At 39.5% G+C, this 16,739-nt stretch overlaps 1 protein-coding gene across 1 annotated transcript in view; it reads right to left on the bottom strand.

Moving 5' to 3' along the window:
• The window catches only part of KMT2C (lysine methyltransferase 2C), a 184,585-nt gene that overhangs the window by 125,717 nt on the left and 42,129 nt on the right, over positions 1-16,739 (bottom strand). The window contains exons 2-3 of the mRNA XM_054171155.1: positions 10,184-10,272; positions 834-972 (exon numbers count right to left, since the gene is read on the bottom strand). Coding sequence (XP_054027130.1) covers positions 834-972; positions 10,184-10,272 — 228 coding nt within the window. The remainder of the gene's footprint in view (positions 1-833; positions 973-10,183; positions 10,273-16,739) is intronic.

The following is a 16,739-nucleotide window of genomic DNA, read 5'->3' as shown; positions in this document are numbered from 1 at the left end:
TGAGCATGTAAAACATGAAAATTATGTATGCAGCAAGTAGATGAAGTAATTTTTTGTGCATGGAAAATATGCTCTGTGTTGGATTAGGCGGAAAGAAAAAGAATGACGACAATTCTCGTCAAGTCTGTCAAAATATAATTACACCTGTAACTGCTAACTGGGAACAGCAATCTCTGCAGCTGAAGAGATCTACTATTGGGCTAAAAGCTGTTACCAGGGCTTCAACAGAGAAGCTCTGCTAGCATTCTGTGACACAACAGTGATCACAGACAGTGTGTTTTGCTTTCCCTCAAATAATGTAATTAATACTCTAACTGCTTTGGGGGTAATTTATATTGATAAAATGTTATAGAAAACTAAACCAAAACAAACAAAAAAACCCCACCAACCAACCAACAAACAACTGGAAACATTTTCTGTGTTATAAATTCTGAAATAAGGAAGACCACGGTAAAAATGACAAGGGATTTCTTTCAAGTGGCTCCTGAAAATACAGACATATAAGCTGAAACTTCAGAGATCACTTTATATGGAACCATTTTCTCAGTAGGGAAGCTTCAGTAATCACATTTTATCTCCTATCACTTCAATCTGTTTTAATTTAAACAGCTAATATGCTGGAATTCCAAGGTTTACCAGTGTAATCTGAGGACAACACTCAAAGAATGTGCTTTTCACCTTGGTCTTCCTACATGCCAGTTAATCCATCAGTCTCAAGAACAAGCTGCTCTTGCCAGCACTTCAAAGAAAGCAGTAGCATGTCCTAAGCATCTGCACCCCATGACTCCCACTCTGGTGTCCCTGGCTTGGCACCAGCCTTCCTGTTCACTAACCTGGTTTTAGCTTCCACACCCACAGAAGCAGTGGAGCTTGCAGACTCCTCGGATACTGAGTGCTGAAGGACTGGTGTTAGCTGCTTGGTGCTGTCCGCTTCCGTTTGGGCATCCTCTTCTGCAGACTGCTCTTTGACTTCTGTTTAAAAATAAGAATAATATTGACTTACTTAATTTACTTAGACTATAAAAACACCTGTAAACTTTCCCTTGCGCTGCAGACATCCATTTAACCTATAGACTGATTATCCCATGTAACTATGTTCTCAGACACAACAAAACGAGAGCAGGAAATATTACCCTTCACATCTAGATAAAACAATAAAGTGAATGCTTATGAAGCTGCTTCCATAACACACTGTACCACTGTGGACTAAAGATGTTCAATAAGTAATGAGGAGTAGAGCAGGGGGAGTGTTGGTCAATGACAATCTTTCCATATGAAGTTGCAGTTCTAGACATTATCATTCTCCCCACATCTGCTCTCGTGCACCTGTTCTTTCACCTCTGAACAAACATCAGAGGGAACACACTAATCTGGGGTATAATAAACCTTTTTTCCTCCCAGGTTAGCTTTAAATTTGATCAATTCCCAGTACTAACTCATTCCTGATTACACTAACTGTATGCTGCTGTGGGGCTGAAGAGGTGAGGGAAGAAAGGACACAGCTTATGCCAGTTTAAACTTCATTCTGAGCTGTAGGAATATAAACTATTTTTGCAGCATCTTTTTAATTTAGATTAGTTGTTAGATAGAAACATACAGGCCTACAGCTGACAGTGCTATTATTTGCCCAAGAAGTTTATTTCTGCTTAGAAACATGAAACACCACATTGCCACTGTATATGTAACTGAAATCCTCTTCCAATTTGGTGTCCTCCTTTGCACAATGACTCAGGGATTTGACAGCAGGACATGGAAATGTGCTGCCCCAAGTGCAGCAGAATGCACAGGAACAAGGGTGAAGGGCTGTGGAGCAATAAAATTGGTTATTTCCACACTCCTTCATGCTTTGGTCTTGAAGCCCAAATAACATTAAAATCATAGGACTCTGCTGTTTGGCACATCCAGCTTAAAACCAGTGCCCACAGCTGCTACATTTGTCCCCACAGAGGAGCCCGACCAAGGTCCTGAACCTGGGTCATGCTCACCACCTCAATCTTCCAGTGAAGGTGGATTTGAGCTAAGAGGGCTATGCACCCAGCTCTTTCAAAGAAGCCCAGTTCGAGTAAAGCAACAGCCTATTTAGAAGATTTATGTAGAAGATACATTCACTTTTAAAAAAACTTTAATACACAACATGTCAAAATATAATCAAATGTTGCAAAGGATAAATGAGTCAAGGGGAGACATGGATGGGTAGAAGAATCCATGACATGGGTGGGCGTGCTCAAAAACCTGCTACAAGCTTTAATCTTGTTTCTACAAGAGGAAGATTCTCAGAATATAAAACTGCACAGCTTGGTCTGTAATACTGAAATTATATGCCCGCTAATGCACACAGGGAAAGAGACATCTTTCTTGTTTGACGTACAGAGACTGAAGTAAAATTATTCTTTAACCTAGAGCGAACTCATTTAGGATGACAACTGATCACATTTTTAGATGCCTTCACTGAGGGCTTTAAGATACTGAAGAGAAACACAAAATTAAGGAAAAAAAGCATACAAAATTCCTACTCATGACTGGGCGTGCCAGATATTTATTGGAGCTGAGGTAAAAATGGAATTGCTTTACCTATTTCAGTTAAGTTACTCAGTAGCATACATCTGAGGTGGTTTTGTACATCCAAAAATGACTACCTTTCCAAAAGCCAAAAGGCCCATGTTCAACCCATTCCACAAACTTACCCCCTCCCCCCACCCCAGAAAAATTTTAAAAGAAAGAAAAAAAAATATTCTGGACAATCCCTTTGACACTAAATAAATATTCTGTTCCCAATGCATCCCCAAAGTAAACGGCTCCATACAGAAAACAAAACGGAACTCCACGCCTTTACTTTTTGGCATGTTGAACAAACAATCCCTGCTAGCATTCCTGGACAAGGATTCCTGAAACTGGCAGTGTCCAGAGGAACCATTTGTAATGCTCCATAGTGTATTTCCAAAGAATGTTGGAACTGAAGGATAATTTTGTGCAACTTCCAAGTTTCTAAATACAATCTCAGTGAAGAGTGCAAAACATAAACACCTGTAAGACAAGCAGACATCAGATCACTAAAACCAAAACCTACAACATAATTCAGGACAACCAAAAGCGTAGTGCTCAAGAAGACCACCAGAAACAGTAGCCTTGCTCTGAACCATCTTGTCAACTTTATTTAGCCTCATTAAACTTTGCAAAAGGGACTCTGCTTCATTGTGTGCCCGCAGAAACTTTCAAGTACGCAAAAGCTATTTACTCTCTGCCAGCTTTCATCTCATTATACATTAATGGGCACCCGTTACACTGGAAAGACAAAGTTCACGGGCACTAACTCATCCTCGAGAACCCTGGACTGTGTGAGAAGACACAGATTGTTTCACTACACACTACAACTATATGAGCTTACATCCTTATGGTGTTTTTTCCCCTGCTGTTTGCTTCTCCAGAAAAGAAGGGACCCAAATTATACTAAATGAGACAAACAACATCTCAACTGCTGTCTCTGCAATAAACCAAACTGTGTCTCAATATGCCGTTGGAAGACTGAAAACATGGTGCTCACCAAACAGTATGAAAATAGTGCTTATGTTACTTGTGCATGCCATACTTTGTGCAAAGTTTTGCAGTAGAAGATTAAGAAAGAACAGAAGTAGTGCATTTCATGACTCAAACTTCTAGGAGATTGCAGTCCGCAGCACTGGCACAGCAAAGGGACAGCAAATATACTTATTGCTGCCTCGGAGATGTTCTTGGAAGCATCTGGCACAATACATTAGCTGCTTTTCACTGTATTTAATGAATGTTCATCAGACTTCATTATGGCATCCTACTTTGAGGCTTCTGGGAATGAAGGAACCATGAATGATTAATAAATGTGAAGCTCATTTTGAGATTCATATATAAGGCTTTATTTTGTATCCTGTTTTCATGATTGATTCTGTCACAATGAAGGTCTTGCCCATATATAATGAGTTGGTGGGGGAACTCAAAATTAAAAAAAGCTAATTGCACCAATTCCCAAATGTCTCTAAGTTCTTTTTTTAATGTCACTATCCTTTATTAAAACGTTCAGAAAGTGCTAGAAAACATACCATTTCAAAAATGCTTATTATTTGAAGTTTTTTCCCCACCTTATTGGTGAGGACAGAAGGGCCTTCTTAAAGTTAAATGAAATCTCCAACAGTACAAGAAAAAAAGCTCCTACCCATATGAGCCATTAAAAGAGTTGTCCCAGTTTAGGAACAAAGTATGTATTCAGCAGTCAGCATTTATAATTCTGTTACTGTTCTGGACACAATCTCATAAGAAGCATCACCTCTCCTACTAGAGCCTGAGGAATTCAGACTGGCACATACAGGCTTTGGCAGCTGAACATGGGGGGAACAAACGGGCCTGCTGTAGCTAACTGATCCCATACAGATCTCCTGCTACCCCTCCAGACAACACCAAGCCAAGCCAAGGTATGCTGAAAGACATGCAGCAGTTGATGGCTGCTTCTAGATGCCACCATTGCTCCGGCTGTACTGAGTGTGTAACCATATTTCCATGCCTGCTAAAACCACAACCGTGGGAGAAAGAGGGGGAAAAAAGCATACTGAAGTTTGAGACAACCATTTCTTTACGGCAGCAGGCATACTTTCTCCATCCTAAGTCCACATTGTAAAATTTTATTCACAACAGTAAACAATAAAATGTACAACTGCGTCAGAAGTGTCTTGGTGGGGTTTTCTGCAAGTGCTGCACAAGTGTTTTCTTTTACAACCACCAATTACCTCTTTTTTTCCTATCCGAAGGACATTGTGGTGGTTTACTTACTGTGACAGTTGTTATATGGAGAGGAGAGAAAAGCCTGTGATTATTCTTTTTTAAACATTGCCATATATATTTTGATACTTTTCATTCAAATAGAACTATTTATTTAATAGCTTTTTATACAGAGAATAACTTTGTGCAGATTTTGTACCAGCTATAAAATAAACCCAAGGTTTTTAATGGAGGATCATTTAGACAATTTTGGGCATTCTAAACACAAGGCACTATATTATGGATAACCAGCTCCCAACGATTTGCAACTGAGAGACTCCCTAGTCTAGGGAGGGTATTCAACAGCAATCATCAAATATGTTTTTCATTAATACCTTTGGGTCTTTTTGAAACCCGTGTACATTTTGCACGGCCAAAGCATCCGCTAGTAATGAACTCTATCATTTAAGTAGATGCTGAGTGCACACATACCTACCTTTGCGCTCTGAACATGACCCACGTCCCCTAATTTTTGTGTGGCAAAACAAAACAAATCATTCCCTGCTACTTTTCTTATCATTTGAGATGGCTGAGATCATTCAACACCATTTATCATTTTGGAGGATCCTATTAAATTGCTTTCCTGTAATGCCATTCCAGCTTGAAGTCTTTTACCTTAACTGATCTCTCCTGTTATTTACTACTTCTTGTACTTGTTGGCCTTTCCCGTACTTTCCCAATTACAGCTCATCCTTTAGGAAGGGGAAGTAGAACTGCACCTGGCACTCACCGTGCAGTCATGGCATAATTTTATAAAGCAGCAGTAAAAAACAAAACAAAACCCAACAGAACACACTGGTGCTTTCTTCCCCTTAACCCACTGCCAGTGATTCTTAGAATTTTACTTCCTTTTTTACTTAAAAAAGCTACTGTACTTCTTGAAAGAACTTCAGCACCACTTGCTCAGGTAGCAACAGCTATTTGGGAGTGATTTTTGTTAATACAAAGATTTCCCCCCTGTGTGCTCATTTACATGCACTACTACTGTTTAATTTTACTTTCTACGGTTAGTCTTCACTGCCTTGCAGGTGGTACCTCTTTTATTATCCTCAATACATTTATTTTACCTGCTACTTACTTCTATTTTGTATCTGATCTAGGCAAGTGTTAGCAGGGCAGATTCTTATGGAACCCCCAAAGCCAACCTGCTTTATATTATGATTTTACTTGGTGGGACTGAAGTCTCAACATCTCCAGTATATCATCTACCAAACTGGAGAGTCAGCCTCAACATAGCATTACCAAAAATTAAGACAGGTCCATAGAACTAACACATACACAGAACAGGACCATTTTCAGTGAGGAAGACAATGTACAGGCACAGGAGATACATGTTACTCTTTCAGTATACTTGACTGGTAATGTCAATGTAAATTCCTTTGTCACGTCACTAATGACACAGCAGCAGTATTAAGTTTTACATTAAGCTGAGAAGCAAAATGATCACTAAGAGAAAAACAAAATAAATTAAAACCAACCAACCAAACACCACAAAAAAAAACCAAAAAACCAACCAAACAAGAAAACAATAAATAAATGAGCAAGAGACAGGGCCGGTGGGTAAAGAAAAGGAGACTGTCCTAAGGGGGACAAGAAGCTGAGAGTCTAGTGGTTGAGTAGAAGCAGTTACCAGCACTGTTTTTTAGGAAGAAGCTGAGTTACCTCCAAATAGATTTTTGTTCCAAATCCCCAAATTTCCTTTTTCCAATTCCAAATCCCTCCTCTCTTTCCATCCTTAAGAAGTCTACATTCAGTTTATACTAAAGCAAACGTAGCACTTGGCAGAAAATGGGCACGGCCCAGAAATGGCTGTAGTTGGCAGGGATAATGAACCATACTGAAATGATCAGAGCAGCACACAGCTTACCCTGCTTAGCTTCCAATCCTGCCTTTTTTTACATATCACACTACAGAATTTTGTGAAGGTAGCAACTTTCCTGGACTGCCATTAAAATGGCTGTACCTTAGCATTACAAAAGAGCCACTTCAGGAAGACTTGATTTATTTATTAGCAAACATTTGTTGCAGCATTACACAGAATTACAGAATGGTAGGGGTTGGAAGGGACCTCGGACAGCATCTAATCCAACCTTCCTGCTAAAGCAGGGTCACCTAAAGCAAGTTGCACAGGACCACGTCCAGGAGTGTTTTGAAAGTTTTCAGAGAAGAAGATTCCACAACCTCTCTGGTCCAGTGCTCTGTCACCCTGGCAGTAAAGAAGTTTTTCCTTATGTTCTGATAGAATTTCCAGTTTATGCCCATTGCCTCACATCCCATCACTGGACACCACTGAGAAGAGACTGGCCTCATCCTCTTGCCCCTCATTCTTTAGGCACTGGGAAGCATTGATAAGATCCCCTCTCAGCCTTTTCTTCTCCAGACTGTACGGACCCCTCATGTTTTTTGTGGCCCTCCATTGGACTCTCTCCCATAGTTCCCTATCTGTCTTGAACTAGGGAGCCCAGAACTGGACGCAATACTCCACATGTGGTTTCACTAGGGCAGAGTAGATTACAAAAAGAAATTACACATTACAAATTGAAAGAATGTATGTTTAGTACTTTACATCCTCCCTTGCTTTCCCCCAAAAGTGTTCACAGCTAGAAAACACCTCTTTATTCTAGGTGGGATTATATGGGGCATCTCCTTTTTCTCTTCCTGTGAGGGAAGTTCTAATTCCTTGTGCATTGCTCTCTTCCCAAAAAGTAGAGCTTAATACACTGAATACAACGTTTATGACATGGACTTATTAATTTTCATAAAATGAGAGAAATTTTTAGAAGTGCATCAGCAATGCTAGGCTCCAGAAATAAAACAAACAAGGGACAAAAACCTCACACAGAGTGAAAGAACTCCTGATCATACTCAGCACATGAACCAGACAATAGAAAAGAGGCTAGAAATCCAGAGACTCAAAATATGTCAAGAGTTGCACATTTTGTATGTTCAGATGATCTCATTTTGAGTTTTCAGATATTACTATATTGTGGCTTGGTTTGCCAACTACTACAGCAAATTGCTGACAACTCCACTTTTTGCAAGAAAACAAAACAAAAAGCCTTTTTAGTCAAGGCTAAGTATTTGGAACACAAATATACTTCAATCTGATTAGCAGTCCCACATGAAGCAACAAACTGGGATTCCTCCTTCTCCCACACTTTATTATTAACACAGGTAACTGCTTCTAAGATTTTAAGGCAGCCACCTTTTCAATTAGTACAATTAAACCTTTATCAAGTCACATGCTGATCAACTTTTAAAATAATACAGTTGCTATTTTCTGCCTCTATTAGACTGCTCAAGGCAATAATGCCCTTAAATCTATTCTGGTTCTCCCTGTCAAAATGGGATTTAAGATTACTGTATTTTTATGAGGCTTCTTTTCACTTAGGAGTATAGTTTGCAAAACCATCTTGGGTTCAGCAGTGAAGTGATGGTGTATCACTTCCAGCAGCAGACCCGGTGGCGTCTTTGTCTTTCAGGATTTCTAGCACAGTGCTCCACTGCTACCTGTACCTTTAGAAATGAGCATCAGCACTCTGACAGTCAGGATGATTTTGATGAAGGATAATGGAGAGATATCTATATGCACCCTTGGAGCCCTAAAAATAATTATCTGTGTCCCTCTCTCCTCCAATGCAAAAGGTGCTCGCAGATCTCTGTTGAGGAACTTTGTTAACAATGACATGCAAAGTCAAGAAAAATACAGCTATCCTAAATTCCCTACACAGTACAGTACCAGCAGTTGTTAAGCTTGAATTCCTTTTTTGGTATGGGCCATTTTAAAAAGTACATTTTAAATTTACAAATCATACCACTTATAATCACACTTTCTGGCCCCTTTGCTGATTTTCATAAGACTGTTTCTAGCACATGGGATAGAAAGAGTAATAAACAGAATATAGGACACAACTAGAACTAGCCTTTCTTTCCCCTACTCATTTTTTTCTACAGACAATACTGGATACAACTTCTTCACTTTCAACTTTAATAACTTGTAATTACCTATTTATAGAAGCTGGAAAATACAGCCTATGTTCACTATCACCAGCAGCTTATTACCAAAGACAGAAAAGCAACCAATAGATGCAGCATCCGTGCATTAAGCTTTAATCTGGACTTCCTCCACAAACCATTAAAAACACTTAAATTCAGCAAAATAAACTCATGACACTCCCCAAAGCCTAGAGGCTTGAGTACAAAGCCCTCATCACTGTTCACCAGCTCTCACATAAGAAGCCAAGAGACCTGCATACACAAAGCTCAACCTCCATCCACTTGGTAATTTCAGCTTCCTCTTCTGCAGCTTCCACTACTGCAAACATATTCCTGTATGGTCTATAACATGTTGCTGCAAAATGGCTCTTTTGAAGTCCCTCACTTGTTCTCCTTATAAATCTACAGTAAGCACAGTTTCTTCTCTCCATCTTTAAGGACTTCACAACTCTACCTCCTTTACATAGCAGCTGTGAGAGTAATTCTCTACTCAGCTGGCATTTCCATGCAATTGCTGCCCTGACCACCAGCTTCTGCTGTTAGTGTCTCTGTGCTTCCTTCCACTTTCCTCATTACACATATAAGCCCATCTAATTAAATTTATAAACCCTTATGTTTCAATGCATTTTTAAGGCTTGTTTCTGTCAAGCCAGCAAACTTTCGCCAACTGGCCACGGTACCATCCTTCCTGGCAAGTTTTAGCCTTCTACACATATTCAGTCCCTGGTTAAAAACAGGCAAATGGCTATAGACATGTGCCTGGCAAAGAGATGACAGTTTTTCACCATGGCCTTTATCTTGTGTGTTAGCTCATCTGCTTGTCTCTTCAGACTCTTAACCTGCCAGAACAGAAATCACAGCCTGTGACAACAGTACTTGGTCCAGTACAATGAGATCCCTCTGGTAACAGGAGCATTTGGGGACTATCATAACAAATATTTACAAAAGCAAGCACAGAGATTTATCTTGTTTTCCAAGCAGCACTAGGAAGCATTCACATTTTGTTATCCCCACTATCCATTCTGTATATAATCTGCTGTAGTCAGCTGAAGGTACAGGTCAGTCAGTAATACTTTGTTTTGGCAGGTATTCTAAAAACAGCAGCTACTGCTTCAGAGCTTTTAGTTTTTTTAGATACAGGCTCATAAAACCAGGTAAAAGAGCCTCTACATAACACACTACAAAGACATTCCCATTAGGCTGTTTAAAAGCAATGGGTTCAAATAACTTTAATTAATGTAAGTTTGAACAACACAGGCTATTTTTCTTTTCTATCTGCCCAAATGCACGTTTTGTGCTATAAAACTAAAGCTATACTTTTTTGTCTGCCAAAGTCCTGCATAATTAAATGCATTTCCAAGAGAGAAGCAATAACCAGACAGCATCAACATCAGACTCTCATCACCTGTTTCCACAGTGTTTTCTGTTTCTGCTGCCTCCAAACCATCCATACTGTCTTCATCCTCCACTGCGGTTTTTCCTCTACTCCGAGGCCTGCAAACATAAGAAGAGAAAAACCTCCTTTTAAACTGAAAGCATCTTTTAGATTTTCAAGTTTTAAATTTACATTAGCATTTAAATGATATTATTTTGAGGGATAAATGTCAGCCCTAACGTATTCAGTGTTTAAGCTAACTCATGATTTATTTGAAGTTTTCTCCCCTTTTTTCCCCACTCTAGGTTGTTCTCAGCAATGTACACCTCAATCAGCAGTGGGCCCCTGAAGTTTTTCTGATTATTCTTACAAGAAAAATACAGTAGCAAACTTTTACTGATCCAAAAATACAGAAGTTGGTACAATTTTAAGATAACAAGCATCGTGTTTGCTCCACATAGGAGGTAACTATAGCCAGAGATGAGAGAACACAAGCCAAAATCTGGCCAGTAGCTACATACACTAAAAATGACACCAGTTCCCCCCCAGAGCATCTGCTGTGGTTTAACCCTGCAGGCAGTTAACACCATACAGACACTCACTCCCTCTCCCCCACACCCCTGCAAGTGGGGCAAGGGAGAGAATTGGGGAAGGGGATTAAAATTTGTGGGTTGAGATCAAGACAGCTTAATAGAGCAGAAAAGGAAGGGAAAATAGTAATGATAACGATAAAACACTTAAACAAAGCAAGTGGTGCACTGTGTAGCTGCTCCCTATCCACTGACCAATGCCCAGACAGTTCTTGAAGAGCAACCACTGGCCAATCCTCCCCAGTCTATAAACTGAGTATGACATCATACAGTATGGATTATCTTTTTGGCAAGTTTTGACCAGCTGTCCTCTCAGTTTCTTGTGCCCCCATCGCCCCAGCCTGCTTACTGGTGGGGTTGTGTGAGAAGCCGAAAAGTCCTTGACTTAGCATAAACAACTGAGCAACAACTACAATGTCAGTGTGTTATCACCCTTATTCTCACAGTAAATCCAAACCATAGCACTGTAGTAGAAGAAAATTAACTCTATCCCACTCTAAACCAGGACAGCCTTCTTAGAAGCCATTTCTATGGAATAATAATGATGGTAAAGCAATTCAGTTGAAACATGCATTATTTTCAGTGAAGCAAATATTTTGACACATAAAATGTTATGAGAGATGACTAGATGTTATCACATTTTAAAAGTCACCATGTGAGGATAGCACATCAAAACAGAAATACCTGGCAGATCTATTTCAATTTCAAGCAAAGTCTGACCAACAGCAGACAAGCTTGTGCCCCAAATTTCAGTCTTTTTCCCCTGCCTGACTCTTCAGCAACTAACGTGGTGGGCTGTTGAGAAGCCCAAGCATCCAGATTCCCAGCTGTTCAGCAGCCCATTTGAAAGGGAGCCAAGAGCTTGGCACCTTGCCTCCCAAATTTTCAGGCTACTTGGCAACCTGCCTGACATGCTGATGGAAAGCCTGGGAGACCCTGGGAGCTTCTCATTCCAAGTACACAAATTCTGAGCAGTTTGGGGCATCTTAGCACTTCCATGTCTCAGAGCTCCCAGGCAACCATTCACCCAACCAACATGCCTTGAATCAGGATGACATGCAGGCCAGCACACAGCCACCCTGCTTGCCTCCCTCCAACAAAACTGCTCTGGTTCCTCTTTCATGGAGGATTCTGAAAGGTTTGAGTTTAGCTCTACATTGAAGGAAATTGTTGTTGGGTTTGTTGGGGTTTTTTTGAAGTGATTAAATTTTCCCAAAACTACCAGGAGGGGAATGAAGGTAAATGAAATCACTTCCCTTGGTGCAGAAATGCTCAAAAGCTTTACAGAACACAAAAAGCTAATAACAGGAATTATTTCTAAATCCTATCCCAATTATTCTTCTACCAACTATGTCTACAATGCAAGGTTACAAGTTTGTACTAAACCAGGATTACTTTGAATTCACCACAAAGATAAATGATAATTGTGCTTCCTCCCATTTCAGTATTCTTCAACACAACTTTATTGGTGAAGATCACTGAATAGTGAAGATGATGACTATTTATATTTACTTCATGATTTACATATGGCTTTAGATTTTCTATTAAAACAACATTTCATGTATTAAACACAAAGTAGATCATGAAGCCTTTTCAAACATTTTGTTTAAACAAGAGCTGTATTCATTCCTTGAACTCCCTACCGTATTTTAGCAACCTATTTAATACTAAGGAAACTCAGGTTTCAATTAATTAAACATAATTACTTCTTGCAGCAAAAGATATAACCATGTCTAGTGTTTTCTTGCCATTCCCCTCCCTCAAATATGCTGCAAAAAGCCTTCACAAGGCTGCGCAGGTTTTAAATACAGCTGAAGAAGCGGTGGGGAAAAAAATCCAGGTTGTATCATTAACTTAATTTTACTAGTTACATGCCTTTCACAATCATCAGAAGAGATTTTGTAGCCTACAAATTTATGTTTGGCTTAGAGAAAAAGACAATTCAAGTCACGACACAGTGAAATATACACTGTACTGACAACCATACATTAATGTTTCCACAGCAAATGCCATTTGAGAAAGCCATGTAGTATACCTAATCACTGCAATCAACATTTGTAATAAGAATGCATTGTTTAAAGCTATTTGCATTAAGTTTATACATTAAATTTGATAGTGCTATACACAAAGCCTTTGGCTAGTTTGCACAACACTAGATTTTTCCACTGACAAGTCCTGTAAATATTTACTTTGCTATTTGCTTATTTCACTTCGCTATAAATATAGTGGGAAAAGCAACCTGTACCCTGTTCTTCTCCTGGGACTTGACTACTTCTTTTGAAGCTCATCCCTCTGAAGGAGGATGTGAAAAGGCTACTGAGGCAAGACAGTGGTGGCAAGGCCAACTTTTGCTGCCTTAAAACAATTACAGAACAATAGCCAGTGACTACCCCCCTTTGCTCGTGGCAGCCAGACAGTAGTGAACTCTAATTGCTATACTGAACATTACCATTTCAGTTCTGTTTTATATTTTGAGGCTCAATCTAAAGCTTTCTTACTAGGGAGAGTAACTACATCTTGATCTTACATATCACTGCAAAAACTCCATCAGCTCACAATAGCAGAAGTACTGAACACAGATGAGCCACATCTCCAGCTTCCACACTAAGAACAAAATGTACAGGCAGAGCCTGACCAATACAGACTCTACAAGAAAACAATAATAAATATTAGTCAGTACACCAGGCAGTGGGCTTGGTACACAGGCTGAACTGCTGCCAAGGTTTCTGCAATTGGTTTCTTGCTTGCCTTTTTCCTACAAGAGGGTTCAATTTAGAAGGAAAAAAACAAAAGCACATCTATGTATGTTTAAAAGACCAGATCCACTGAGAGAAATAGGACTTCTTTAAGTGTTTAATGCACATTCCATCTATAGGACTCTAGCTGAATGTACTTACTGTCTACAAAATTTTTAGTTGTGTTTGCATAAAAACAGGAAATCTTATTTGCATTTATCAAAATCTTTTGTGACCTACTGCTAAATCTGTTATCAGTTCACTTTCTTAGCTAGTGCCTATCATTAATCTTCATCTTTAAATACACCACAGTATTTATAATTCTTTCCTGGATAAACAACTAATTAAATTTAGCCCACCAGAAAAGAGCCCAAAAAGGCCTTTTTCTGTGCCATTAGGCACAGCCTCTGCCCTGGGGGAAAGCCTTGCTGAGGTTGTCTCAAAGCTTTGCCCACACCACTGACAGTGGGAGATCACTAGGCACCTGAGTGGCTTCTGCTGAATTGTGTGGAAAGCAGCACAGCTGTACAACGCTGGGTGAAATGGAAAAGCAACCAGATACCAATTCTTTGCTCTTCTTACTTTGTTGAGTTTTATGGGGCTTTGTTTTGGTTTGGGTTTTGTTTAGTTTGTTGGTTTGGGGGTGTTTTGTTTTAATGTATGCCACTTTTTACATGTTTGGCAGGGGCTTATTGTTGGTTTCAGTTGTTTGGGTTTGTGTTTTTTTCAGTTGGTTGGTGTTTGGGTTTTTTTTGAAGGTGACAACAGTAGCACCATAAACTGACAAGTGAAATGTAGGTCAAAAGTTCATCTTGGCTCTTACTCATTCTTTTCACAAAGTGATCACGAATAAGGTCATGGGCCAACATCTCCCAGAACCATGTGACATAACTGGCAAAGCTACAACTCTCAGGTGCCTGTCAATGCCAGGCTGTTAATTTGTGATTACCAGAAGTTATTGCCAGACACCAGTTTCTGCAAGTTCTCTCCAAGTTGCTACCAACAAAATCAGGTGACAACATGCTCAGGTCATCCAGTGTATTTTGTTTCAGGCTTATGAGAATGTGTCATACAAACTCCTCCGGAGTTTTCCCTCTCTCAAATGCAGAAACCTCCAGATCATTCAGGGGAAAAACTACCTCCCTTCCTATGCTCTGCAAACTGCTGAGTAAAATGATGATACTAAATATAGGAAACAGGGCCAAGAACCTTAAAAAGCAGTGTAACATCTGGGATACAGTAACATCCTAAACCAGCACAGATGTCTTGCTAAATGAACATCTGTCCACAGCCTTACCCTGGAAGATGGTATGGGAATGATTTATAAAAAGGTTCAATTAGTGCTGCCATCAGCATGGCTAGTAATGAATTAATGTTCACACGAGAGTTCCACAAGTGAAAGCTGTTACAGGCCTTCCATGAGTCTTTTTAACAGGTGTGCAAAAGCACATGCACCAGTACTGCTGAACCTAAGGCAAGTACAACTCTAAGTGCAAACTAGAATACCTAAGGTTGGGCTAGCAGCCCTGTGCAAAGGGAATCACAGCAAGCAAGAATCAATTCATGGAACTACCTACAAGGAAAGAGATTTTTTTTTTTCCCCACTTTCTGAATGCTCCTTTTCAATGAGGTCTTTATTACTTTGAAGAGTTGAGAAAAAAGAGCTGAAGCACTGGACACAAGGCAGATGCCAGCTAGCTAGAATTCATTTCAATAGCTCTAAACGCTAACAAGCCTAGAATCAGAAACTCACTATCATATTGACTACCGCTCCAAACCAAGTCTGCTTTGTTGGTTTTTAATTGAGCAGTCACTAACAGCTGAAAGTATTTTCTGCACTCACCCTTCACAACATTTTCCTTCTTACATTAAAGAAACCCCCAAACCATCACCATGTTCTTTCTATTTACTTCTTATATTAGTTACGTATATATTAAAGGCAGAAGGACCCTGATGGATGGAAAAAATGTGCAACAGAAACACCATAAGTGATGCAAAGGTGAAAAAACACTGACCTTTTAGTAACAGAAAGAAGAGAAAGACTGTAGAATACCATTTTTAGTTTACATCTACAGAAACAGACTTATTACAATCTCATTACAGAACTTATTCAACCTTCAGTTTCACTACTAGGAGATCTCAAAAATATACTCCTGGTACAATCAAAATGTTTATATTAATATTTCTAATTCAGAAAGCTTGATAACCTTTTTACAAGCAACTACATCAAAGGGAAGTGACCCAGCTTACATTTAAAACCAAAACATTGACACTTCCCATCTTACATCTCCTTTAACCAGTAACAATCTAGAAGACATTCTTCATTCCCTCAGCATTATTCATTCATGCAGGCTATAACATGTTCAGAGCTGAATTTTTTCACATCTATATTTTATACAGTTACTACTGAGAGCACTAAGCACCTAAAATAAAAAAATATTATAGTCTTTGAGATCAGGAATGTCTGAGAAAAAGCATAAAAAGAACCTAGCCTCTGCTTGATGATTCTTACCTAAACTTTTCCAGTACTCCCCTGTGAAAGGGAAATTTGTCAAAAGAAATGCAAATGGGAGTCTTTTAAAGATTATTTGTACTGAATGTGGTAGATGCATCTTTGCTTTTATTCTAGAACACAGTTACTGTTGACAGAAAGTAAGCTAATACACGGGAAACCAAAGGATGAATGCAGGCCTCTTGAAGAAAAAAGGCCATCCCAAGACAGGTTTTGAATGTCAAAACAAATTTGTATTTCTCAGTTCTGGCGACAGTGTAAAGGCCAAATGAATTACTGCTTTTAAATAAACATGAAATCTGTATTTTCAGCTTCAAGTGCCCATGCATAATCACCTGTACTATGTGGGTTCCCAGTCTTAACCCAATTTTGCAGAAACCCACGAGATCCAGGACCCTGAAGCTACACTCTGTTGGGTGAAGAGGCTGGTCTGCCCAAAGTCACTATCTTCTGCATTTACCCTCTTCTTCCCTGAAGCTATTTATAGTTGTTCAGTCTCAGTCTGGAGCTGCTGTTCTAAAAGATAAAGCAGACAAAGACTACACTAGATGAAAGAGAGCCTTACTAACATGACCATGAAATTGTCCTCCCAACTTGTTGCCTGTTTGGGAACATCCTCAGTGAGGATGCTATCAGAAAGATGGAGGGTCACAGAAGACAAGAACCAAACTAGGAGGATTCATTGTTAACAGTTGGTGGTATGTACAATAAGCATCTTTTCACTTGAACCCATATAATACACATGGGAT

The sequence above is a fragment of the Dryobates pubescens genome, chromosome 21, assembly GCF_014839835.1.
Source record: "Dryobates pubescens isolate bDryPub1 chromosome 21, bDryPub1.pri, whole genome shotgun sequence".
NCBI classification, from domain to species: domain Eukaryota; kingdom Metazoa; phylum Chordata; class Aves; order Piciformes; family Picidae; genus Dryobates; species Dryobates pubescens.
The sequence above is the reverse complement of the archived record's forward strand: the minus strand, read 5'-3'. Positions and strand labels throughout refer to the sequence as shown.